General features: G+C 38.2%; 2 protein-coding genes across 4 annotated transcripts; one reads left to right on the top strand and one right to left on the bottom strand.

Moving 5' to 3' along the window:
* Nucleotides 1–1,549: 1,549 nt before the first annotated feature.
* On the top strand, nt 1,550–6,003 carry RBIS (ribosomal biogenesis factor). The gene is made up of 4 exons (XM_037504631.2): nt 1,550–1,690; nt 3,685–3,801; nt 5,493–5,609; nt 5,872–6,003. Exons 2-4 carry the CDS (start codon nt 3,688–3,690, stop codon nt 5,941–5,943), a joined length of 303 nt encoding a protein of 100 aa, XP_037360528.1. The 5' UTR covers nt 1,550–1,690; nt 3,685–3,687; the 3' UTR covers nt 5,944–6,003.
* On the bottom strand, nt 5,967–24,629 carry E2F5 (E2F transcription factor 5). 3 transcript variants are annotated; one of them, XM_037504628.2, is made up of 8 exons: nt 24,411–24,629; nt 14,243–14,352; nt 12,995–13,156; nt 11,858–11,901; nt 10,564–10,628; nt 8,998–9,265; nt 7,934–7,978; nt 5,967–6,752 (listed from the first exon to the last, which is right to left on the bottom strand). In XM_037504628.2, the coding sequence occupies exons 1-8, from the start codon at nt 24,627–24,629 to the stop codon at nt 6,643–6,645; spliced, it is 1,023 nt and encodes a 340-aa protein (XP_037360525.1). In that variant the 3' UTR covers nt 5,967–6,642. The 3 variants fall into 3 exon arrangements, with proteins under 3 accessions (XP_037360525.1, XP_037360521.1, XP_054548126.1); XM_037504624.2 differs by having other exon boundaries at nt 7,934–7,981; XM_054692151.1 differs by lacking the exons at nt 12,995–13,156; nt 14,243–14,352; nt 24,411–24,629 and having other exon boundaries at nt 5,969–6,752; nt 7,934–7,981; nt 11,858–11,932.

Raw genomic sequence — 24,629 nt, forward strand, 5'->3', positions numbered from 1 at the left:
GTATTTACACCAGTATTTTAAGGTGTTTTTAGAAAGTTATTCTTTCGAATGAATATAAAGTTTGAATATTCATTCATTGACGGGTAATTGTTTCTCTTAAAAATTTTCCTAATTTTTTGTGATGAATAAAAACTTAATAAAATGACTTACTGTTAAATTGGTTCATTTTTCTACAATCCAGCAAGTGGCTGATTTATCAGAAAGACAACTGGAGAACAGGCCAATCTACATGGATTCTAGTTTGACTTTTTTTGTTGCTATGTGCAATAGACTTATATTCTGAACCTTAGTGGTATCCTCACTTGCAAAAGAGGTAGTGGTATTATGACTTTATGTACATATTTAAAACAGACTGCAAGTTAAATTTTTGTAAGTTAACAAAATGATATATAAATATCAGTAATTCTACAATTGTTTAAAACATGACTTTTCCTATGAAATCAACAAAATAGAGAAATGTGAATATTTACTTTAATGGACAGGTCTTGAAAAACGAACCCAGAAGTTCCTGAGAAACATACACACAAGCTACATAACGAAAAGACAAAAATATTTCTTCTAAGTTTTTCTGAGTGCCCTGATAATTGTTTCATTTTTATGTTTTCCTGTGCTTTTGCCATACTGTCAGAAATTCTCTTTTTTGAAACAAGGAAACCACAATGAGAAAAACATTCCAACTCTCAGAGATCATAGGTTTAGATCTGCTCAGCCACAAAGATTCTTCCACTGCGGCAGGAGCCGGGACACCACCCAAAGGTGAGCAGCGCCACCTCCTGGAGGGCGCGTGGGTAGCGCTAGTCAGGCGCCTGCGGCTGAGGGACAACCGCTTGGTCGACGGTCTTCAGGGCCCAAATGATTTAGAAACATTTCTCGTAGTTTCCATACACAAAACCCACCTCGGGAAGCCGAGACTTGCCTTTGTCTTTATCGCCTCGAGTTGGGTGGACTCGCGTCCCAGTCTCTCCTAGAGCAAGAGATGCTCAGGGCTCGGGCTTCCCACGGTGGGGGGAACTGGGCTCCATGGCGGGGCTTCGCTGGGCGCAGACCCTGCTCTGGGGCTTGGCGGCGGGACCTGCAGCCCAACCAAATGTTAGGTGAGTGGGAACAAGCTCCTGGGTGGAACTACTTTAGGCAGCTGGGGATTCCCTTTCCGTAAGGGCGGTACTCGGTGGAAGGGACTCCCCTGGGTAGGTGGGACTTCCCTGGGTGGGTGGGGTTACGGCGTGTGGGTGGGGCTTAGCCGACGGGCCTTACTGGAGGGGACTCCCTTGGGTGGGTGGGGTTACGGCGTGTGGGCGGGGCTTAGCCTACGGGCCTTACTGGAGGGGACTCCCCTTGGTGGGTGGGGTTACGGCGTGTGGGCGGGGCTTAACTGCCGGGCCGTACCGGAGGGAAGGGACTCCCCTTGGTGGGTGGGGTTACGGCGTGTGGGCGGGGCTTAACTGCCGGGCCGTACCGGAGGGAAGGGACTCCCCTTGGTGGGTGGGGCTAAGATACGTGGGCGGGGCTTAGTTAACTACGGGCTGAACTTGCGAAGCCTTCTTTGTGGGCGGGGCTTAACTCGGTGGGCGGAACTACGACCTGAGAAGACTCTTAACTGGATCTGTCCCTCCCGGAACTTCCTGTATCCTGGGCGTGCAGATGGCGTCACCTGCAACTTGAGCGGCCGCACGAGGGTACCCAAGGTCTGGTGAGTGGTTAATACGAAAATTTTCTGGCAGCCGGGAGTGAAGTTTCCGAGGGTGGGCACTGCGGCCGGGAGCCTCGGTTCAGTCGAGCGTGGCCTCAGGCGGCCCAACCAGGCAGCTGGTCTGCTGGCCCAGGCCGGGAGCCCCTGTTGGGCCTTTAAGCCCCTGGCGGGGTAGCTGTTAATGGCTGTGTGCTGTCTTGTCATCACGGTTTTCACCTGGTTTTCAGAGATTTTCCTTGTCCCCAGCCAAGGTATTACTTTTTCCACCAGCTTTCAAGCCCTCATCTCTAATGGATCTTTTTGTCCCCACTTGCATGCTGCCTGCAACACCTGTCTTGTGTGTGTTTCACATGTATGTATGTGAATCGCTTGTGCACCACAGCTGGCGGTAGTAATTGATTCTTGAATACTAGATGCATGATTCCGTTTGGTTACTATTAAAAGGATTTTAAATTAGCTTGGAGGGGATAAATGTCTTTTTTTTTTTTCTTTTTTAAGTAGAAGTACTGTTGGAGTTCAAAAGTGTGACTGTCCCTGGAAGGTAGTTTAGCAAGACTAGCTATCAAAGGAATATATAATTTCAGTGGAAGAGATAACAGTGTGAGCAAAGGGGAGTAAAGAATGTGCAAGTTGTCTCCAGAAAACAATTGGTAGACGAGTATAGGCATGTACGGAGGTAGCAGAAGATAGATTTGACAGATTTATGCTAGATTCAGGCTTCCAGCAATGTCAGGATAAAATATTGCCCCTAATGCGTTGGAAGAATCACTGAAGATTTTTAACATTGGAAAGTTACATCATAGTGTTAAGCCAGGCAAATTTGAATGCTGACGACTTAAGGGATTTGCAATCTTTCTATAAAGGGCCAGATTGTAAATACTTTAGGTTTTGCAGCCCAGTCATATCAGGATAGTTGCCATAGAGAATGCATAATCACATGGGAATTGCTGTTTCTAAGAAAACTATCTACAAAGATGGGCGCCTGACCTGATTTTATTCATGGGCAGTTTTCTAACTAATGGTCTAACCAAGTGGATATAAGGGCTGTAACCAGGTTCTGAACTAGGCAGTACTACTACTACTTTGGTTTTTTTTTTTTTTTTTTAAATGAAAGGAAAGCCACATTATGTGATATGAACTCTGCCTGGCCTTGAATCCTGTCCTTCCCTGTCAATAGTGTAGTAGTAGATTAACTTCTCATTGCGTTGATACCTTCTCTCTGTAAAGAGGGGATAACAAAGTGTTGTGAGGAGTAAATAAATTAAAGGACAGAAAATGTTAACAGTGCTTGTACACATAGTAAAATTTAAACAAATCTTAATATTTTAAAAGTCATCCTTCAAATGTATTGTTAAAGACAGATTTGAGAGATGTTTCTAAGTTAGAATTTACAGGTTTGGTGCATGTTTAGATACAGAGCAAAGAAAATATGTAAAACTTCAAAGCAAGAGTCATTCACAATAGAGGTAACATGTAAGTTGTGAAAGTAATTTAAGGACGTGAGGAAGGTAGGAAGTGAGGAATTAAGGACTGATTTTGAGGAGGCACACACAGGAGAGTGAGTACAGCAAGTAAAAAGGAATGGAAAAAGCAGAAGAGTCCATTCTCTGAAGTTTAATAGGATCCAGAATGCTATAGTGTGTGTGTGAAGTGGGTAAATTAGCAGGATGGGTGATAATGTTTAACACTGTCAGATGCTGCAGAGATCTGAACACAGTTGTGTTGATAATAGTGCATTCAACAAGCAGGAATTAATGTGGAATCTCTTGTGGGCCAGATACCGGAGATGTAGGAAAAAATTAACCTCTATACTCAAACAGCAGGACACCTATAAGGGAAAGACATGGAAATAGTTTAGTGAGTGCAGCAAAAAGAATTAGGAATTAGGATGGCATTTCTTAGACTTTATTGGTACCTTTAGTTAAAAAACTAAAATTGATTTACAGTTCATAAATGTGGGCAGTTTAATTGAATTCCTTTTTTTTCTTTTCTAGACAATGGCCAAGAACAAACTAAGAGGACCTAAGTCCAGGAATGTATTTCACATAGCCAGCCAGAAAAACTTTAAGGCTAAAAACAAAGCAAAACCAGTTATGACTAATCTGAAGAAGGTAAGTTTTAATTAAGCATTTGACTTTGTTTACAAGTAAAGTACAGTTGTAATAAAGTTACTGAAAAACTGAATGCTATTATTTAAAACAGGTTCTTAGCTTTTTCTACAAAGATGGTTTTAAGATTTTTTTTTTTAATGTGAAGGAAAATAATCTCCCTTTGTTTCTTTTTTTTTAAGATTTATTTTAAAAATAAATTTTATTTTTATATTCCCCCATACAATTGCAATCCCCTTATTTTGACCCCAATCCCTCCCCTCCACACCCCCCACCGCCCATAGAGTGTCTCTGGTTCATAGTTGTTTGTTGATTTTGATATTTTCTTTCTTATAGTTATTCTTTTTCCTGTTCCCTTATTTAAGTTTTCTAGATTCCTGCTATGAGTGAGACCATCCGGTATTTTTCTTTTTCTTTCTGGCTTATTTCGCTGAGCATGATCCCTTCCAGTGCCATCCATGTTGCTGCAAATTGCATGTGTTTTATCTTTTTTGAATGCTGAGTAATATTCCATGGTGTATATGTACCCATTTTTTCTCCTCATTAATCCTTCTCTCTCTGAAGATGTCTACAACCCAAACAAAACCTATAAAATAATTCTTAAAATGCAAAATTTGAAAAGGAGCTAATCTTTTACTTAGAAGTATTTGGGAGATGGAGAATTACCACGATTTAAGTAGACTAAGAAAATTCAAGAAAATGGTTTCGCAATTTAGACGTAGTCAACTCTGTAGGACTAATTGTCATAGTAGTCCATAGAAATATAACATTTTATCTTTCAGTATTCATGAACTAAGCTAGTAATGCAGAGGCAAAGAGGGAATAGTAAGTGCAAAGGCCCCAAGCTAGTGAAAAGCTCTTGAGGATTATTTCATTTGGTTATGAAGTACTAGATATATGTAGCTAATGGGGAACATCTAAGAAGGGGAGAAGGGGAATGGGTAGACCTCCTGGTTAGAAAGTAGTTTTCTCACAAAGGAACCTAACTTACTAAGTGGGGAGGGCATGGGAGGCCATGTGATTGCTTGGCATTATATAAATGTAAGTTGATAAAATGTAGTTTGTGCTCATGAACTGAACTCCAGCTTCAGTTTTAGGCTAGGAAAAAGCTGATAGTTTAAATAGGTTGTCAGTCAAGATTGATTAAAGGAAATAAGAGAAGCAAAGTTGAGTTAATGTACAGATTTAATTGTGTAAAATTTGGTAGGTGTCAGTAGTGAGGAAAAGGGTATCAGAAATGTCCTGATACAGAGTGCAAAGGAGCTGACAATTGAGGGGGGTGGAAATGGTTTGGGAAGAGAAGTGTTAAACAAGACTACTACCCTCTAGATTCTAGGACTGCAGAGAAAACTGTCCTTGAGACTGCCAGGGACTTCCATTAAGGCAAGACAATCTAGGAAGGATTCAGGAATGTGCCACTAGAAAGACATTTTTCATTTTACAGATGAGAGATCCATGTCCTGTATCTTAGATTGTGGTCACATATTTTCACCTGTTATGCTACTAAAGCCTAAGTATGAGAAACAACTACATTATTAAAAAAAAAAAAAAAACCTTCTAAAATTTCCCATCAATACTAAGGATTTTAGTGAGTTATCCCCCCAAATTGGTAGGATTCATCAAGCTTTTAGATATAACAAGGTTATTAAGACTATCTTCTTAAGGATCATGGAATTTTTTTTCTTTTTTTAAAGATAAACATTGTGAATGATGAAAAAGTTAATAGAGTGAATAAAGCTTTTGTAGATATACAAAAGGAACTTCTACATTTCTCAAAAGGCCTTTCTCTTGAACCTCTGCAGAAACAGCTGGTAAGTAGAAATCATTTCCTCTTGTATAGCTAGTAAATTGAAGGTAAACCGAAAAAATATATATGTTCAAAGCCTGTAAGTTGTGCTCTTTTAGTACTTAGCTTTGTAGTATGTATAGTATATTCAGACTCTGAAACACTGAATATGAATATTAGAATCTACTACCAAAGGTATGACTAGGAGAACTAAATTGGATATAAGATTATATACAAATCATTTTTCTTGTTATTGTCTAAATTTTTAAATGTTTTTCTCCCTTCAGACTCCTCAGCAGTGTCATGAAAATGAACCAGTTAATGTTGATGAAGCTACAAGATTAATGGCTCAGTTGTAATACACTGGTGATGCATCAAATTCCCAAGAAAAACCCAAACAAATAAATTAAATGTTTTATACAGTTTTATTTTTAAAAATCTTGTTAATGTACAGACATTGGCACATTTGAAAGACAAACTACATCAACAGGTCTTTCCTATAATCTAGGAAAGTGGAATGTCAGAAGTCAACAAAGTGTGATAAACTTAAAGTGCTAAAACAGAAGGCACTTCACAAAATCTGTTCACTGAAACAGTTAACATCCTAGTTTACATCCTTCACTTTATAAGTGGCAGTGAGTGTCTGTATAGACAGGAGGACACACAGAAATATGAACAATTTTGTGGCAGTAGAAATAAAAGAAAAACAAGTGATGAGCCCTTGGCCAACTATTTGTGTTTGATGGCCTTAACTCTACAATTTCCCTCTTAAAAGCTAAAAAAGGAGGATTCAGAAATAAGAGGAAATATTGAAATCTTAGAAGGTAATTACTTAGGGGAGGGGTTTGAGGATATTAAATCACTTTTACCCCTGAAGTAATCAGAGCCCTTTGTTTTTATATTGAAGTTTTGTGAAGTGGAAAAGTAGTATTAGGGAGGAATACTTCAGAATCAGTGAACTAAAAAGGTGTTACATTCATTTTAAATACTTAGGTTATTAAGAATGCTAAAATGTTACACAGTTAGAGGTAGATAACAGTCCCAAGTTTCCATGGAATCTAATAATTTAGTATCTGGACATCAAACAGATCACAGACTCCTTCATTATCATCTAAATTAAAGTTGTAGTCATCTGCTGGGGTAGGAGAAAGCCGTAAGAGAGGAAACACTGCAAGCAAAACACAAAATCAGTGTGTTAAAGATGTTTTTTTCATATGGATAATGATATTTAACATAAAATACTCTCAAATACATTTTCAACTAAATTACGCTTCCCTTGTCATGCAGAACTTTAAAATATATTAACAGGAAAAGTAATGATCGACTTAATGATTTGTATTTCATATGTACTTTGGAAGATTGTCATTTAAAGACAATTTATGTGCTGGTTATAGTAGTATACTTGAGAAACAGAGGTTAAATTTTTTATTAGTGTCACTAAAATGATTCAAAAACATTGGTCAAAGTATTTTCTGATTTGCTAAATAAGCTGCAATTTTGAAACAAAGTATGAACTAGACTTTATAATAAATTTACTGCTGTTTAATAAATTTAAGTGGTTTATATACCATTAGCTAGTTTGTCAACTGCCATTGCCTAGATCTCACCTTTATTTGTTAGGAACCAAGACAGAAACTATTAAAGTAATTATAATAAAGGCAGCTGATTTTTACTAGATGACATGACTAATGTAATTAACAGTTCAGCTTAAAATTGGCATGGGGATATTTACAACACTGGGTTTTCATAATACCTGTTCACTTAGATATATTTTGCTCTTTTTGGCCAAATTCTTAGAAAGTGAAAAGGGCTAGTGTGCAACAGGTTAGAAGCTTACTCAGTAAAGGTGATAAGTACCCCTTTTGTATTCTTTTCCCTCAAAATGCAAGCCAGAAAAAAAAAAAAAAATTTGAAGGTTGGAAGTATTGTTAAATGACACTTTACCTGAATCAACAGTTATTAAAAAGTTAAAAAATGTTAGGTTCTTCATTTCTTTTAAATCATGTGCCGCTGGGCCTCCCTAGTGGCACAAGGGGTTAAGACACAATCTAGAAGCCATCTGTAGCCAATGCAGCACGAGTTCGATACCCGGGCAGGGAGATGCCATGGCGCAGCAGACCTCTCCTGACTGGCCCACTGCTCCCCTCAGCAGTGTATTTCAGTCAATCTGCCTGTTCTGTTCCCCACTCTGTCTCTGGAGAATCCTCTCACCCGCGCCCACCTCTGGCCTGTACCCCACTTCTTGTATACATAAACAAATCTTTAAAAAAAAAATCATGTGCCATTTACAAACTCTAGGAAAGTAGTATTGATATGTAAGGTGCTAGCTAACATTTTAAAAATACTTACCATCAGAAGACATTAACTCGTCAATGATATCTGCACTAATAGATCCTACTGGAAACAAATGTGATAGTTCTGTTACATTCTGTTTGTATTTTTAGCAGTAAAAGGCAATGTTATATTTAAGCATGTTATATTTAAACACAACATAGATCTAACAGCATTTTACCATATTCATAAAACATTTCAATTTTAGCAGCTTGATAAGCAGTACAAAATTAAAGTACTTCATGGAATAGTATCATTTTCATGAGTATGTAACTGCCAGGTTTAACTTCTAAACTTCCAAATTCCAAGATGTAGCTAAATTACACAGCTCGCTTAAGACATATTACTGTATTGTACAGTATCATACAATATTATAAACTGGCATGTACAATATAGCTTTTAGTTATGTGCAATACAACATTTAGGTCGGCATGACTAAATTGTTCATTCAGCCATGAATCTGATTTAGCACTTAAGGAATCACTAAAAAGTAGCAAAATACCACTATGTAACCAGGGGGAAAAGATTGGGTGCCAAAAATATTTTTATAAATTTAGGAGATATGGTCCCTGCTCCTGAAGCTAGTTTTAGTTATCATTTCACGGATGAAACTAGCAAGGCAATGATTCCTAATTAATTGGAGTTGAAACCATTAAAATTATAAAAATAAGTTTCCCAAATAAAAAGTACAACATGGAAAAACAAGGGTATAAGTCACTATATTCTAGGCTAGTTTGATTTTTCTTACAGAAAAATCCCATTAAATCTGACCCATTAAATCTTTCCTTTGCTCAATTTTCATATTTCATTACAATCTTAAACATATTATACCTAGCAATGCATGTACATACACACAAGATAACTGCACATATACATTGCCTATGAAATCTATAATGTAGTCAAGGACAGGATCTTTTCCCACAGGAGACACTAAACTAATACTTGCTGATAAATTAAACCTATTGTTATACCTCCTATATTAGAAAATGGAACGTTACAACTGAAATTCAGAAAAACTTTATTGTTTAATACCGTATTCATATTTCTCACTCTACTTTTTAAAACAAAGGCTCTGAACCCACCTGAAGATAAGTCTGTGGCTGGTGTCTGCTGAAGATTCTGGCTTTTCTCAGAGACATGTTGCTCAGGCAGATTCTGAGTTGCCATGTTGGATTTCTGTGGAGTTACTGGAGTTGAGGGTTCAGGGGAAGGCTGTGTGAGGTCATCAGGTGGAGGAACAGGAAAAACAACGGGCTTAGAAGAACCAGACTCTTTATTTATTAGTAGCACGTGGATAGGACCTGAATGACTCTTTAGATTGATCTGGTATTTCTTCTGTCCATTCTGACCCTTTAAAGTTATTGGGTATAAACAAATGGAATAAATATTAACATTTCTAGCTACTCTGAAACGTTAAAAATAAGACAGGCAAACTGTTAGGGACCAACTCAATTCACACAACAAAATAAAGTCATTAAGTCAAAACAGTGGAGATTAAAAGTAGGACACGGGGCGTCCCCAGTGGCGTAGAGGTTGAGCGCTGGGTTGCGAAGCTGGCCGCAGCCTCTGCAGCACCGGTTCCATCCCCGGCCGCCAGAGGAGGGTCCCGCATGGCACGCAGACCTCTCCTGCCGCCCGCTGCTCCCCTCAGCAGTGTACTTTGGTCCTTCTGCCTGCTCTGCTCCCGGCTCTGGCTCTGGTGGATTCTCTTACCCTCCCGCGCTTCTGACTGTACCCAGTGCTCGTATAAATAATAAATAAATATATTTTTAAATAAATAAATAAAAGTAGGAAAGGATATTGAAGCCTCTAAGCTACTTGCCTCTAAAGGTAAGCTTTTCTCAGAAACTCTCAACTGCAGTTACCTGGCAACCATCCACTTTACTGTCATTGTACATGTCAGTGTTCCAAGCCTTCTTGGTATATTTGGACTCCATCTTCTGCATTGGCCCCCATGAAATTGGTGCCATCAATGACAACTATTTCACAAGTCACAACTTTTTTCCCATTTAGAAACACAAGGAAAACTGACTTCCTACAGAGATAAAATCCCTCCACCTCAAAAAGGTAAATATGCATCCTGAGTCATTAGAATCCAGTAATATGAATGTGTAAGCACAAACTTCTAGAATAGTAAAAGGGGATCAACAGTGGTAGAGAAATGATAATCTTTCTACTCCCTTTTCTGATTTTTATAATTTCCACATCAGTTTGTTTTAGGAAATCAAAATCTGAAAACCAAAATCATGAAACATAAGTACACAGCGTAGTCAACAAATGTCTTTGATTTAATAAACTAGAAAAAATTTTTTCAAAGACCCAATTTAACATAATTCCTTATTTAAACTGAACTTCTTTAGAACTTTTAGATCAGTTATAGTCACTCTGACTTTTTTCCCCAAGATTATGTCATTATAGTAATTCTTTGATATATTGTAGCTCAAAATCAAATTAAAAAACCATCAAAATGTAAAATGATTCAGTCACTTGTATTTTATTGAAGTACTGAAGACATCGAAATTCAGGTGTCAATGCTTTCAAATAGGTAAACTATGGTGTTTATATACAGTTAGCTCATGTTCCTCTAAAGAAAACACATTTGTCCCTCTTGAGAATAGATCCATTTTAACAAAAGTTATCTTACATACCATTTCTGGAATAGGTACCTCCAGCTGTGTACCAGAAGGTGCTTGAATGGCTAAAAGTGTATCACCTGGTCAAAAAAATAAACAATTTGAAATGCTATTAACCATGGACTACATTGGTGAACTAGGTTCAGAACTGTTGGGTCTGAATCCCAGACTTTCGTGACTGTGGACTTTAGTTCCTAATGCTGTAAATGGAGGAACTCTACCTTAATGCATAGGTTGAATATTATATGACGTAATACATGTACAGGTAAATACTCAATGTCAGCTCTATTATTTTCATAATAATAACATTCAAATTAATTTAACTTTCACTCAGTCTTCTGTAAAGTCAGATATTTTTTAACTTTTTTATTGCTGTAACATTGGTTCACAACACTGTGATTTAGGGGTACAGGTTCATACCTCCTCAGATAGCTGAGTTTCTGAAAACATTTTAATCTCAATAAAATAACACTTTACTTGAAATATGTAAGCTACTTAAATTATTGAAGAGCCTAGAGATTAGGTATGCAAGAATGAACTCTTAAGCTTGCTTTTGAAGCCAAATTTTAAGCAGTCTCTATTGTGTTAAAGATTAAGAATACGTTCCCCAAACTTTCTTAGAATGCTCAGGAGATACAGTGCAAAGTAGAGTCAGACATACTGCCAACACAATCTTAGATGTAGATTCAGATTCCACTTGGCAAGGTGCTTGGCTGGTGTTTCTTTTTTGTATGTGCATAATACACAAGTCTGTCCTTTTAACAGGTTGTACATAATTAAATATAAATGTGTACACAAAATTTTATTTTAATTGTGTTATATAACTACAGGATAGAAGCATCTATTTCCCCCCCCCATTTTATTGTTAAGATACTATACTGTCATTGCAAGGGGGGGGGAATGGAAGCAGGGGTAGATTAGGATTAATTTCCCTGGTTATGAAATCTTTTTACCTATTCTGTCTACATGCTTTCTTTGGGTTCTGTTTGTATATACAGCACATTTACCGCAGAGAGTTTTATAAACAATGCCAATGAGAACTTGTTATAGTTCAAGTTCAGTTAACTGTAATTCTGTAACTCTGAAACTGGTCTTTAATTTCTCTCTGACTTAGATGTCCCTCCCACATACAGTTCATACTAACCCATGCATCAATAAAGTAAAAACTGTGAAAAGCAGTTGTCATGAGAACAGAAACAAAAGCCCATCAATACACAGCATGGTAGAGTGAAACAAAACACCCACAACTTCTGAAAATAATGACTTATTCAGAGGAAAAGTGTAAGAAAAATTTACTAACTTTACTTACCATTAAAGCAATTACAGATGTCTTCATGGGTTACATAGGAAAATGTACTGTCACAGGAGTTAAGGAACAACATTTATATCAAAGTAAATTAATTTTACATTAAATTAAAAAATAAATCTTAAGGTCAAAATAAACAAAATAACTGGAGGCATAAAGGGTCTGCCATACATGATCTGGTAAAAAAGGACAGAAGTCTTTAGTCTGAAAAGGCAAAGACTATCAAATAAAGGTCCATAAGAGGGATGTCAATTCTTGGCTCTGAGAAGCAGCTATTTTTGATTTCTTGGACACCTAAGGACCCTTGGGAGAGATGGGACATATTCTTTGTGGGGACAGGATTCTAGGGGATGGATATGAATGGGGGAAAGGATGCTACTGCAGCAGTGGAGAGAAACAATATAAGCTTCCACATTGAAAATCTTCTTGGGTTGTTGTTGAGGAATTGGGAGCAGTTTGAATCCTACAAAGCAGTGTAGCAGTGTCTCAGACAACTAGCAATGTTTTTTGACTCTTGGGGCACCAAAAGGCACAGTTTGAAATCCCCCATTGTTAGCAAATTGTTAAGGACTCCTTAGTTACAGAAAAGAAGTAACAAATAATACCATGGACTTGCTCACTAAGACAAAACAACATGAAAAATAAATTATACACATTAGTCAAAAGTTCATGAGATCATACAGGATGCATGAAGTAAAAATGTTCAGTAAGAATACAGGTAAGTTCACAAATAAGAGAATCACAGATACCTAAGAGGAGAACAGTGATTTTTAGGAAACATATGGAGTATCACTAATGTTTTTACCCCAATATATTATATGGATGCCAAGACTGAAAGACTACCCTCTAGTAGGTAGTATCTTAAAGTATCCCGGATTGACTGCAGGCCCAATTGTATTTCCTTTTCAACCCCAAATTTGTTTTTCTCAAAGCAACATATGAATAATATTAATAGTTGTACTATGTAATCTAAAAAGGTAAAAAAAATTAAATATTAGTATAAATTAAAATATTACATTCACTTGCAAAACTTAACCCCAAAAACTCTAGTATGAAGTTAGTGATCTTCAAACTAGAAGAATGTATAGAAATACATTTTCTATAGCTATATATACATACAAAACTTATTTTAAAGGATATCTATTATTAATGGAGTCATCCATCACATTTTTGATGCTTTGCTGTAGCCACAACTTCTGCTGATCAAGTTCTCTTTCCTTCAATTCTAGATCTTCAATTTCAGCTTTAAGATATTTTAATCTATCTATGACTTCTTTTGTATTACAGCCAGCACCTACACCTCTTAAAAACATAGGAAAATATACCAGTATCAAACTCAACATCACTTTTTTTATTTTAATAAAGTAAATTAACAATATATTCAAAATAAAAATCTTTACATTCTTCTAAAAAATTAAACATGATAATTGTTAGAAAATTTAAACACAATGCCTCTGAACATGTTTGCTTAAAAGTTAATTAACAAGAATAATCAAATTACAAAAATTCTCAAAATGTCATAGAATGGTTTTTGTTATTGGATGGCCAAACATGTGACTAAGGCACTAAAATGATGTTAAAGCTAAATTGTCATACCCAGAAGTCTCATAATGTAGAATGAGACACTGGCAAAATAAATCAAACCGTTCACTATTTTGGCTAAAAAAAAAAAAAACCACAACTATGGCAGAACATTCCAACATACAACCAGTCAACAGTTCACAAATGACAACATGCATTTCAATAAACATTATTTATTTTTTAAAAGATTTATTTTATTTATTTATGCATAAAAGAACTGGGGTATAGGCCAAAGGTGTAAGGGGTGAGAGGATTCATCAGAGACAGAGTGGGAAGCAGAAGAGGCAGATCTACTGGAATACATGGGTGAGGGGAGCAGTGGGCAAGACAGGAGAGGTCTGCTGCGCCACTGTGGGTCACCTCCCTGGCAGGGGATCAAACTTATGCCACAGTGGCTGCTGATAGTTTGATAGTGCTGGGGTATTTAACCCCTGTGCCATCAGGGAGGCCCCTAAATATTATTTATAAGGTACATATTCCTATATATAAAAGACAGCTCATGTTCTTGAGTTTATATTGCAACAATATACTGTAATAAAAGTTATATGAATGTGGTCATTCTCTCTCAAAATATCTTATTGCAGGCCATAACTAACTGCAGATAACTGATTAAGTGAACCCACAGATAAAGAAGGACTACTGTACAGAGGCTCAAAGAAGGTGTATGGGGAAAAATGAGGGGCGAGGTATGAGTAGGTCAAAGGACTGAAGTAGAGGACATAGGAGAGATGATAGAAAGATCAGATTTTATAGAGCATGAAGAAGAAAAATGAAAGTTTTAGAATAGGGTACTGGCTTGTAACTTACTTCCACTGGATACTATTTTTTGACTTTTTTTCAATCAGGTCAATTCCTTCCAAGACATTAGTGATATCATAAATTCTTCTTTTTTGCCTTACAGCCAAGGTGTCTGCTGCCTGTTTTTAAAAAGGGGGGAAGAAGGAAAAAAAAAAAAAAGGGGGGGGGAAGAACAATGAAATAAAGGACAATTCTTATTTTAAAACCAAAAATGGTTGATTATTAAGTTGACAGCTTGAGAGACTAGTTCCAAATTTGATCTAGTCAGAGGCTTAGGAACAATAACTGGGTATGTTGACAGCATCTTTCAAACATTACAAATACCAAAGAAATTATCCCATTTAAAAGCTAGCAGATGTTGCAATTGGGTGGGGGGATAAAAAGGTCATGACACAAAGCCCACAAAATTGAAAGAACACAGTAAGATTACTTCATGTCACCTCCTCAGGCAAGCTACTAATTATCTACTTATGTCACTTCCTATCTTATTTCTGTTGATAAAACAGTCTCTTCTAAAGATAGCCTTAAACCTTTTTGAACCCTTGAAAAGTTATGTTTCAGATTTTTTTTTTTATGAAGTCAAGATCCTGGGGAAGAAATTCTGATTTGCACACATGCTTGTATTACCTTGCAATACACAATCTTCCTTTTTTATAAACTCACAAGAAAATGGCATTAGAAATCTTAAGTGAAATGTCAGTTCTAGCTATACATTTGTTGTGCTACCAAAAATGCCAATTTACTATTAACCAGTCAGGAAAGAGTGTGAGAAAGATGACAATCTTAAATACTGCTAAGCACGTCATCCCATGATACCCCTATGGCAGCTGAGTAAGTGTGCATGCGTGTGCATCAAATTTACTTTAAAAGGTTACATTTTGGGCCTCCCTGGTGGCGCAGCAGTTGAGCGCTGGGTTGCGAAGCTGCCCACAGCCTCTGCAGCACCGGTTCGATCCCCGGCCACCTGGCGAGGGTCCCACGTGGCACGCAGACCTCTCCTGCCGCCCTCTGCTCCCCTCAGCAGCGTACTTAGTCAGTCTGCTCCCTGGCCACCAGAGAAGGGTCCCACATGGCCGCAGACCTCTCCTGCCACCCGGTGCTCCCCTCAGCAGTGTGTTATGTCAGTCTGCCTGCTCTGCTCCCCGCTCTGGCTCTGGTGAATTCTCTCACCCTCCCGCGCTTCTGACTGTACCCAGTGCTTGCATAAATAAATAAATAAATAAAATAAAAAATAAATCTTTAAAAATAAAAAAAGGTTACATTTTGCTATTATAGAATTTGACCTATTCAGCCATAAAGGAAGCACCTAATTGTACTCCACCAATTCAACCTTTCAGGAAGCAAATGAACATAACCCTCTGAAAGAAATAACTCCCCTCAAATATTGAATCATTTTCTAAAAAGTCACTAATTATAAACAATGATATCTGTATGTGGAGCAAAATTAAAATTTACAATGCTTTTAAGAGATGAACAAAGAATCCAGGAGATCTGATAGAGATCACATATAAGTGCTAAAAATCACATCAAGTATTTTCTGGTTCTACCTGTTCTATTCCCTGTAACAAATGAGTCCACTAGGACCCAATGTTAACTCTGGGAGGGAAAGAGATTATGTGGTAACTTTGAGTCAGGATTAGTTGTGGCTAATTTGCTCAAGCATGTTCTTTTGTTGGCGCATGGATGCTGCATTCAAAAGGACTAACAAAAAACAATAACTATGGGAAACATCCTGTCTTTCAGGTTCTCCATCTGCAAAGCAGATACTTTACTCTTTTCCAGGACCACAACTGTCAATACTTGTGCATTCCATGTTTTAGAATACACTGTGCTTCAGAAACTAACAATACAATGAGGAGAGCCAGAATTCCAAAAGTCACAAGTGTATAAAGGAAACACTATATGAAATCAGTTCATTTTTAACATAGGTACACAAATGCACAAGTGATGAGATCTTAGAAAAAAAGGTAGCAGAGCCTGACTTGATGTATTAGGACAGTCTACTAAACATATTAGAGTTTAAAAAAGTTAACTCACATTCAAGTGTGCCACATGATATTTTATGTTGATCTATCTCAAGATAGGGCTTAAGCTGATTATTAGTTAATTCCAAACACTATTAAGATAATTTATATGTAGAATGTTTGATTTCAATTCAGTTAAGAAGAACCATTAAAAGCCAGTAATGAGGTAACTGTCATGGGATCTTTTGCAGATATTACCTAATTCAATGCTTGGAACCACTTTATAAAGTATGGTATCTCTTCCCTGCTTTATACAAAACAGATTCAGAAAGCAGATGAATAATCAGAAGGAATTTGGCATTAATTACATATTAATGAAATAAATTTGTGGCAAGGTATTTTCAAATTGGCTTCCTTAACTTTAAAAGACTTGGAGAAAAATGCCACTTTTCTAGAGGTGGTTTCACTGAGAGTGCATGAAATGCCATCTAAAGCAGAAAGACCTTCGTTTCCACCTATTCCAAAATAATGAGCAGTAACAAAAATTGTATACAGAGCTAAGGTTTTGGGATTGTGGCTCATACCTTGTAGAATGAAGTTTTTAAAAATGAAACAGTCCCATAAAGTAGTTGAAAGAAGTTGAAAAACAGGGGCCTACCCTGGTGGTGCAGGCAGTTGAGCGCAGCACTGTGAAGCTGTCCGCAGCCTCTGCAGTGCTGGTTCGATCCCAGCCAGCTGGCAAGATTCCCACATGGCGTGATAGACCTCTCCTGTCTCACCAGCTGCTCCCCTCAGCTGTGTATTTCAGTTGACCTGCCTGTTCTGTTCCCGGCTCTGTCTCTGGTGAATCCTTTCACCCTCCCGCACATCTGGCCTATGCCCTGGTTCTTGTATGCATGAATAAAAAACAAATCTTTAAAAAAAAAAAAAAAAAAGGCTGAAAAACAGAGATTACTTAAGATGGGGGCAAAAAAAAAAGGTTCCTGGAGGAGGCCAAGGTATGCTTTCAATGGGTCTCAGGGGGTATTAAGTCAATAGGAAATTAAATACCAAAGAACAAATAACTTACTTTAAGAATACAAAGGAAGGGGGTAGGGGGAAGCAAATAATGTTTAAAAATTAACAATCATGTAAAAAATAAAAAAAAAATTAAAAAAGAATACAAAGGAATTCCTTCAAAATGAGGTCTAAGTATTTTAATTCCTGATCATTACCTGCCCCAAAAGAATCTCTCCAACAAAAATCTCCAGTGGTTTCACTGTCCCAAACTGCTACTGCATTCAACCTTTTTTAATCCATAAGCTTTACATTTGATCTAACTTATTTTTACTTTTTAATAATCACCACATAAGCTTTGAAAAAGAAACTTCATTTTCACTTAAGTTACCAAATACTACTCAAAAGGAAAAATGAAGATATGTATTTTAGCAGTTTACCTTTAAAATTGTAATAACATTTATAAAAAGAAAATGTGTAAAACCAGAACTCCTAGCTAAAATATCTGGACACTTTACTAATACAACATCTGTTAACTCAGGGACTCAACTAGAAACTCATTCTTCCTCCCCTTAAGTAGATTCTTTCCCAAATGCCTACTTGGTTTTCACTTCTTAAGACTCTTCCCCAACAGCTGAGGCATCTGCAGCATCTCATTCATTTGAACTCCATCTCATTCACTGCTCAGATCAGACCCCTGAACACAAATGATAGATTCAGCTAAAGTTGTTCTGATCTTCCTCTTTTTAAAAATTAAAACCAACATTTCAAAATCTTGTAATTTTCATATTTTCCCTAAAAAGAGTATAATGAGATTTTACTGTAAAAATAGATTTCAATTTATCCCATTTTAGAAATAACTCTCAAAGCTGACTTATTTCCACTCAAAATTAGGTTCCTCACCCAGTAATGTAGATTTTAAACTCATAATCTGAGGCAATGCAAAGACTTGAGCAGAGGTCTATTCCAGAGACTATAAAACAGGAATATTTTCCAATCCCTAACTTCTAACATTTTCCGAAGAGTAGCTTGTTTGTCAATCCTAGCTCCTCAAAGGTCAATTCTAGCCAACATTAACTCCTACTACTACCAGAGCAGTTATATCTGATCGTGAATAAAACTGGAAACTGAAAGGCAGAACTCACTACATGGTTATCAAGGTCAACAGGCATCAAAAACCACCTATTTAAAAGGTAGATTACAGGTAATTCCCTGGCCTTAGAGAACCCGATTTCTCAGTTCCTGTTTTAACAAATACCCAGATTTTGAAGCATTTTATCTTTTATATACACATTGAGAAATACCGTCATAATCTTTCAGGCCACTGCCTTTATTGAAATGTGGGGGTTACAGCTTAAAATAAAATTTGCCTGGCACTTTGTAGTTGACAAAACATCACCAGTTATGGTGTCTCATCCTTTCTTCCAACCTGGAGCAACTATATTCAATTTGCACATTCATTTTAATGACAAGATATACAGAACACAGACACAGGGGTTGCCCAAAGATGCATTACTGGGAAGTGGCATAATCAAAACCAAGAATTCAGAACTACTGTCTTAGCTATAAATCCATTATTCTGTCCAAAATTGGAAAATGAGATGCTGGCTTCTTTGTCTTGGTTTGTTTGTTTGTTTGTTTGTTTTTGTTTTTATTCTCCCATAAAGTGCTTTTCAAATTATACCAAAACCTTGGAAGTAGTTTGCTTAATATGAACATGGTGGTTCAGGGCATCAATATCAGACTCTCTGGGTTCATATTTCATTTCCTGCCTAAATCACTTAATATCAGTTATCCTCAATTTCCTAATCAGCAAAATGGAGATACAGCTCTCATTTAGAGTTTTGTTACAAGGATTTAAATGCTAACATAAGTAAACCATTTGATACAGTACTATCAGTAGTAATCATTCTGATTAGTGTTGAAGAGCTTAAGTTTCCTGAGAATTTTGTTTTTCTAGTTAGGCAAGCATCATGTATTTAGTAGTTGTTTAGTAATTAGACTCTAGAGTAGATGTATCAAACAGCTTTATATATGTATTTTTAATAGACTTTATATTTTTAGGGCAGTTTTAGATTCCCTGCAAAATGCAGTTACCATGTGCTCTGTACCCCCACACATGCATAGCCTCTTCCTCTATCAACAAAGCTCACCAGAGTCATACATTTGCTAAAAATCAATGAAACCACACTGACATATCATCATCACCCAGTTTACACTTTACATTGGGGTTCACTCTTGATGTTAAACATTCTATGGGTTTTAACAAATATTGGTTATTTTTTCACCATTGCAGTATCATACAGACACTAAAAAAATCCTCTGTACTCCACCTACTTATCCCTCCCTCTCTTCTAACCTTTGGCAACCACTAATATTTTACTATCTCCACAGTTTTGTCTTTTTTCCAGAATGTCAGTCAGAATTATATAGTATGTAACCTTTTCAGATTGGCTCCTATCATTTAGTAAAACACATTTAATGCCCTCCATCTTTTCATGGCTTGATAGCTCATTTCTTTTAGTGCTAAATAATATTCCATTGTCTGAATGTACAACTTAACAATTTACCTACCAAAAGATATATGGTTACTTCCAAGTTTTGGAAATTACGAATAAAGCTGCTATAAAAAATCATGTGGTGGTTTTCATGTGGACATATGTTTGGGTAAATATCAAGTTTTTGGGTCATATGGTAACAATATGTTTAGTTTTGTAAGAAACTGCCACATTATCTTCCAACATGGCTATAACATCTTACATTCCCACCAGCAATAAATAAGAGTTCCTGCTACTCCATATCCTCACCAGCATTTGGTGGTGTTAAGGGTTTTTGGAGTTTTTCCTTTCCAACAGATAAATAATGGTAGCTTTTTGTTTTACAAAATTTTTTAAATTGTGCTAAAATACAATTATCATATAAATGCTACCATAATCATTTCAAGTATAGTAGTATTAAATAAATTCACATTGTGGTACAGCCAATCTATAGAGATCTTCTCATCTTCTAAATGAAACTCTATACCCACAATATTAGTTTGCTAGGTCTGCCATAACAATACTCTGACTAGGTGGCTTCAACAACAGAAATTTATTTTTCAGTTTGAGAAGCTTTAAGTCCAAGAGCAAGATGTTGGCAATTTTTTGCTTTTTAGCAACTTTAGCCTCTCCTTGTCTTGTAATAATGCTGCTGTGAGCATGTGTTCAAATAACTGTTCAAGACCCCCTTTTCAATTCTTTGGAGTATACTCTTGGAAGTGAATTGTCCTAGCAATTTTAAGCATGAACTAATAATCAAAGGATCCTACACATCACCTCTCCTTAAACTAATTCCTCATTTAGTGACAGCACTATTTGCTTGGCATCACAAATTAAAGCCTTCAATTAAACTGTTTCTTCCAGAGTGGGTATTCATCAGCTTATCATGAATGGGTATAATTAAGGGACCTGTGAGATAAGAAACACCATAAATACTTTAACCCAGATGTCATTCAAGGAATTTGTAACTTAAACAATTATAATAAAAGAGATTAACAATCCTGATCATACTTTTAAAAATTCAAGGTGGCACCAAAATGATAATACAAAAACTCAGTTATAAATTACATTTAGGGCCTCCCCGGTGGCGCAGTGGTTGAGCGCTGGGTTGCAAAGCTGCCTGCAGCCTCTGCAGCGCTGGTTCGATTACCGGCTGCTCCCCGGCCACCGGAGGAGGGTCCCACATAGCGCGCAGACCTCTCCTGCCGCCCACTGCTCCCCTCAGCAGTGTACTTCGGTCCTTCTGCCTGCTCTGCTCCCCGCTCTGACTTGGTGAATTCTCTCGCCCTCCCGTGCTTCTGACTGTACCCAGTGCTTGTATAAATAAATAAATCTTTAAAAAATAAATAAATAAATTACATTTAATAGGATTTCTCAAAACAACTTACAGACTGTCATAACTATCCTAACAATTCTCAGGGCCTCCCTGGTGGTGCAGGCAGTTGAGCGCAGTGCTGTAAAGCTGTCCGCAGCCTCTGCAGTGCTGGTTCGATCTCTGCCAGCCTCAGAGCAACCCACATGGCGCTGCAGACCTATCTCGTCGGCTGTTTCCCTCAGCAGTGTATTTTAGTCAGTCTGCCTGTTCCATTCCCCGCTCTGTCTCTGCTGAATCCTCTCGCCCTTCCGTGCATCTGACCTGTACCCCAGTTCTTGTTTAAATAAATAAATCTTAAAAAAACAAACAAAAAAAACTATCCTAACAATTCTTCAAATTCCCAGCTTTGGAAAAATAAACCTCTACTTTAATTTTTGAATAATATAAAATGTGCCACCAATACTCTCATTACCAATGCAGAGCATCCCTCTCCTTCCAGTCATGGGTAGAGGGATAAAAATAACCATGCACTTTTCTTCACAAAGGTCTATGTTCCCACACAAATGAAACATTTAAGTGAGAAAATAATTTTTTAGGAAGGCAATGTAAGATAGAAAATACAAATAGTCTAGTTTCAAATATATATATATTTTTTAAAGTTTTATTTTTTATTTATACAAGCACCGGGTACAGTCAGAAGTGCGGGAGGGTGAGGGAATTCACCAGAGCCAGAGCTGGGAGCAGAGCAGGCAGAAGGACCGAAGTACACTGCTGAGGGGAGCAGTGGGCGGCAGGAGAGGCCTGCGCGCCATGCGGGACCCTCCTCTGGTGGCCGGGGAGCAGCCGGGGATCGAACCAGCGCCGCAGAGGCTGCGGGCAGCTTCACAACCCAGCGCTTGCGCCACCGGGGAGGCCCTAGTTTCAAATCTTAATGCAGTCACTTTCTACTGCAGGACAAGAGCCAAGTTGCTTCATTTGACTTGGCCAACTTAACCTATCAGTTTTCTCAACTTTAAAATGGGGATGTTAGGCTCAACCTTCCAGTGTCTTTGAAAAGGATAAAATTCATCAACATATGTAAAATGCCTGGTATAAAGGAAGCTCTCAGTAAATGTTAGCTATTAACAACATAAATAACTGCTTTAAAAGACAAATGATGCAACTACTAATCTCACTGGACTAAAAGGATAGTAATATAAAAGGATGTCCTTGAATTGTAAATAGACTTTAGAGTGGAAGAGTAGGAAGGAGATACTGAATAAAATTTTCTCAAACTATTTTCAAGGTGTTTCTATTCTCTCCCAGTTGTTAAATTATACCAGAATGGCTTTATTAGAATTTACTTTGTTAAGCTATATCTTCAGTTATGTTACTAACTGAATATTTGGATATTTAATGGATAGCCAAGATATTTATTTGTGAAGGTTGATATAACTTTTAATATTCACAAAAATTGTTTCATCAACTGCTTCTTTCAAAAATAGCAAGTGTATAAATCAAAAATAGCAATAACTTACGCTGAAATATATCACCCCAAAGGAAGAGTATGTGAAAAAACTGATTTTATAATTTCAAGTTAGGGAAAATTTATAATTATCAGTGTTAGTCCTTCCTCAACACGTTCACCCAAACTGACTTCATTATCTTTTACTGTAAAGCACAATAAGAAACACCACTGGAAAAATTTCAATGTAAGCCTTTTACATTTATGCAATTTTACACATATGGATGTAAATAAATGAAATACTTATTTTTCATATATGTGAAAAAGAACAACATTCAAACAAACATTCAACTGCTCATTAATATAAAAAGGCATTACTGCTGAAACCCTGGTACTTTAAGGAGAGGTTGCAGGATGAATGAACAATGTTTTATAAAATATTAAACTCCACTGTCCACTAACTGCTTCTGTGACTTCTGGACATCAATTATATTACCACAGATGAAAAAGGAAACGATTTAAAGGCCATCAAAGAAAAGTTACATCACATTCTGAGGCAAGTTGAGGGAGAAGCCCTCAAAGTCAGTGCTCCAAGTTCAGCTTTATCTGGAAAATCCCAAACTTCCCTGATGCTTTTCCGGAAGTCACAGGCTACGACTAAATTTCTAGAATTTGAGTATCTATTGGCAAGTTGCATACTGTAACATCCCTGGCTTTCTTTGACGACCTTATATGACTACCTGTTCACATCTATTTAAATACTACAAATGCCACAAAGGACTTTTAGGGGAGAGAAAAAGGGGGGGGGAGATCGAACAAGGAATTACCAAAGGAGTGAGAAAATTCCAGGAGTCAATATTTTAAAAAGTGAGTAGGAACTGCTTTCCAAAAGCAAAATCCGTGCATCCTACATCAATTGTATAAGCCCAGATTTAGCAGCAACGCCCAGGGAGCGTTAACTACTCATTAGTAATTCTTGAATGTTTGCGAAGCAAACCTGAGGTCCTGTTTGAATTTGAATTCAAGTGATGACATTCTCTTGTTCCTCACCTCGGCGCACGCCTTCCAAATCCTGCCTGCTACGGTTAAGCCACTTTGTTTAACCGAATAGCTTTTGATACGTTATTTGAAAAATCTCAAGTGCAGTAAACCAGGAAGCACGCGTTCTCCTGAAACAGCAGAGTTCACTGAGCGCCTCCACTTCTTTAGGTGAAAAGTTATCAAACAGCCCCTTTTCGTATGATGGCAAATCTCTCTTTAAGAAATCGATAACAAATACCAAATTAAGTTACAAATCAAATCCTCTTCCTACCAGGATAATGTACAGAAGAAGTGTGCAAGAATTTGGTTCTTCTTTAAACTAGTATTATTATTTTAACAGGGAGAGGTGTGGAAAAGTCACTTTTTCCCCCCTTGGGAAAAGGTGGCAAAATAGGGTTCTCCCCCACCCCCGTACACCCCCATCCCCAACTTCGGGCACACGTTCGCAACTGGAATCGCCCATTAAAGCCATCTATTCCCAACAGCCAGCACAATCAAGCCCGAGGAAGGCTCCGGACAAAGCGCCAGGTACCCTCCGAGCCTCGCCACAGGTGGGCGCGCGGGGCCAAGGCCCGGGTCGCCGTCGAGTCCCTGCGCCCCGACACGAGCCACGCGGACACGCTCGAGGTCCCGGGCTCTTTGTCGAGAGCCGGGCTCCGCGCGGGGCCCATTGGTTCCGCGGCCGGCCGAGGCCACCCCAGCCCCTTAGCCACCCCACCCCCAACCCCGGCGTCCGGGGCCTGCACGTCCACAGCTCCGGGGCGCCCGGCCCCCGCGGGGCGCGTCCACACCGCGCCGCCGGGCCCACTGGGCACGGGGGGTGCGCTCCCCCGAGGGCCGCGCTCCCAAGTCCGCCCCCATCCCCGCCTCCCGCGCTCACCGCTTTGAGATCCAGGACGCCGTCCTTGGCCTCCTGCAGCAGCGACACGAACTTGGTAGTGAGCAGCCCCAGGCTCTTCTCGTGCCTGCTGCTGCCGCCCCCGAGCTGCTGCGGCTGCGGCGCGGGCTGCGCCTGAGGAGGCTGAGGCTGCGGCCGCTGGCCCTGCCCCTGCCCCTGCGGCGCCGCCTGGCCCGAGTTCGCGGGCTCCGCCGCCGCCAT

This window comes from Talpa occidentalis, unplaced genomic scaffold (assembly GCF_014898055.3).
Source record: "Talpa occidentalis isolate TD23 unplaced genomic scaffold, MPIMG_talOcc4v2.1, whole genome shotgun sequence".
NCBI classification, from domain to species: Eukaryota; Metazoa; Chordata; class Mammalia; order Eulipotyphla; family Talpidae; genus Talpa; species Talpa occidentalis.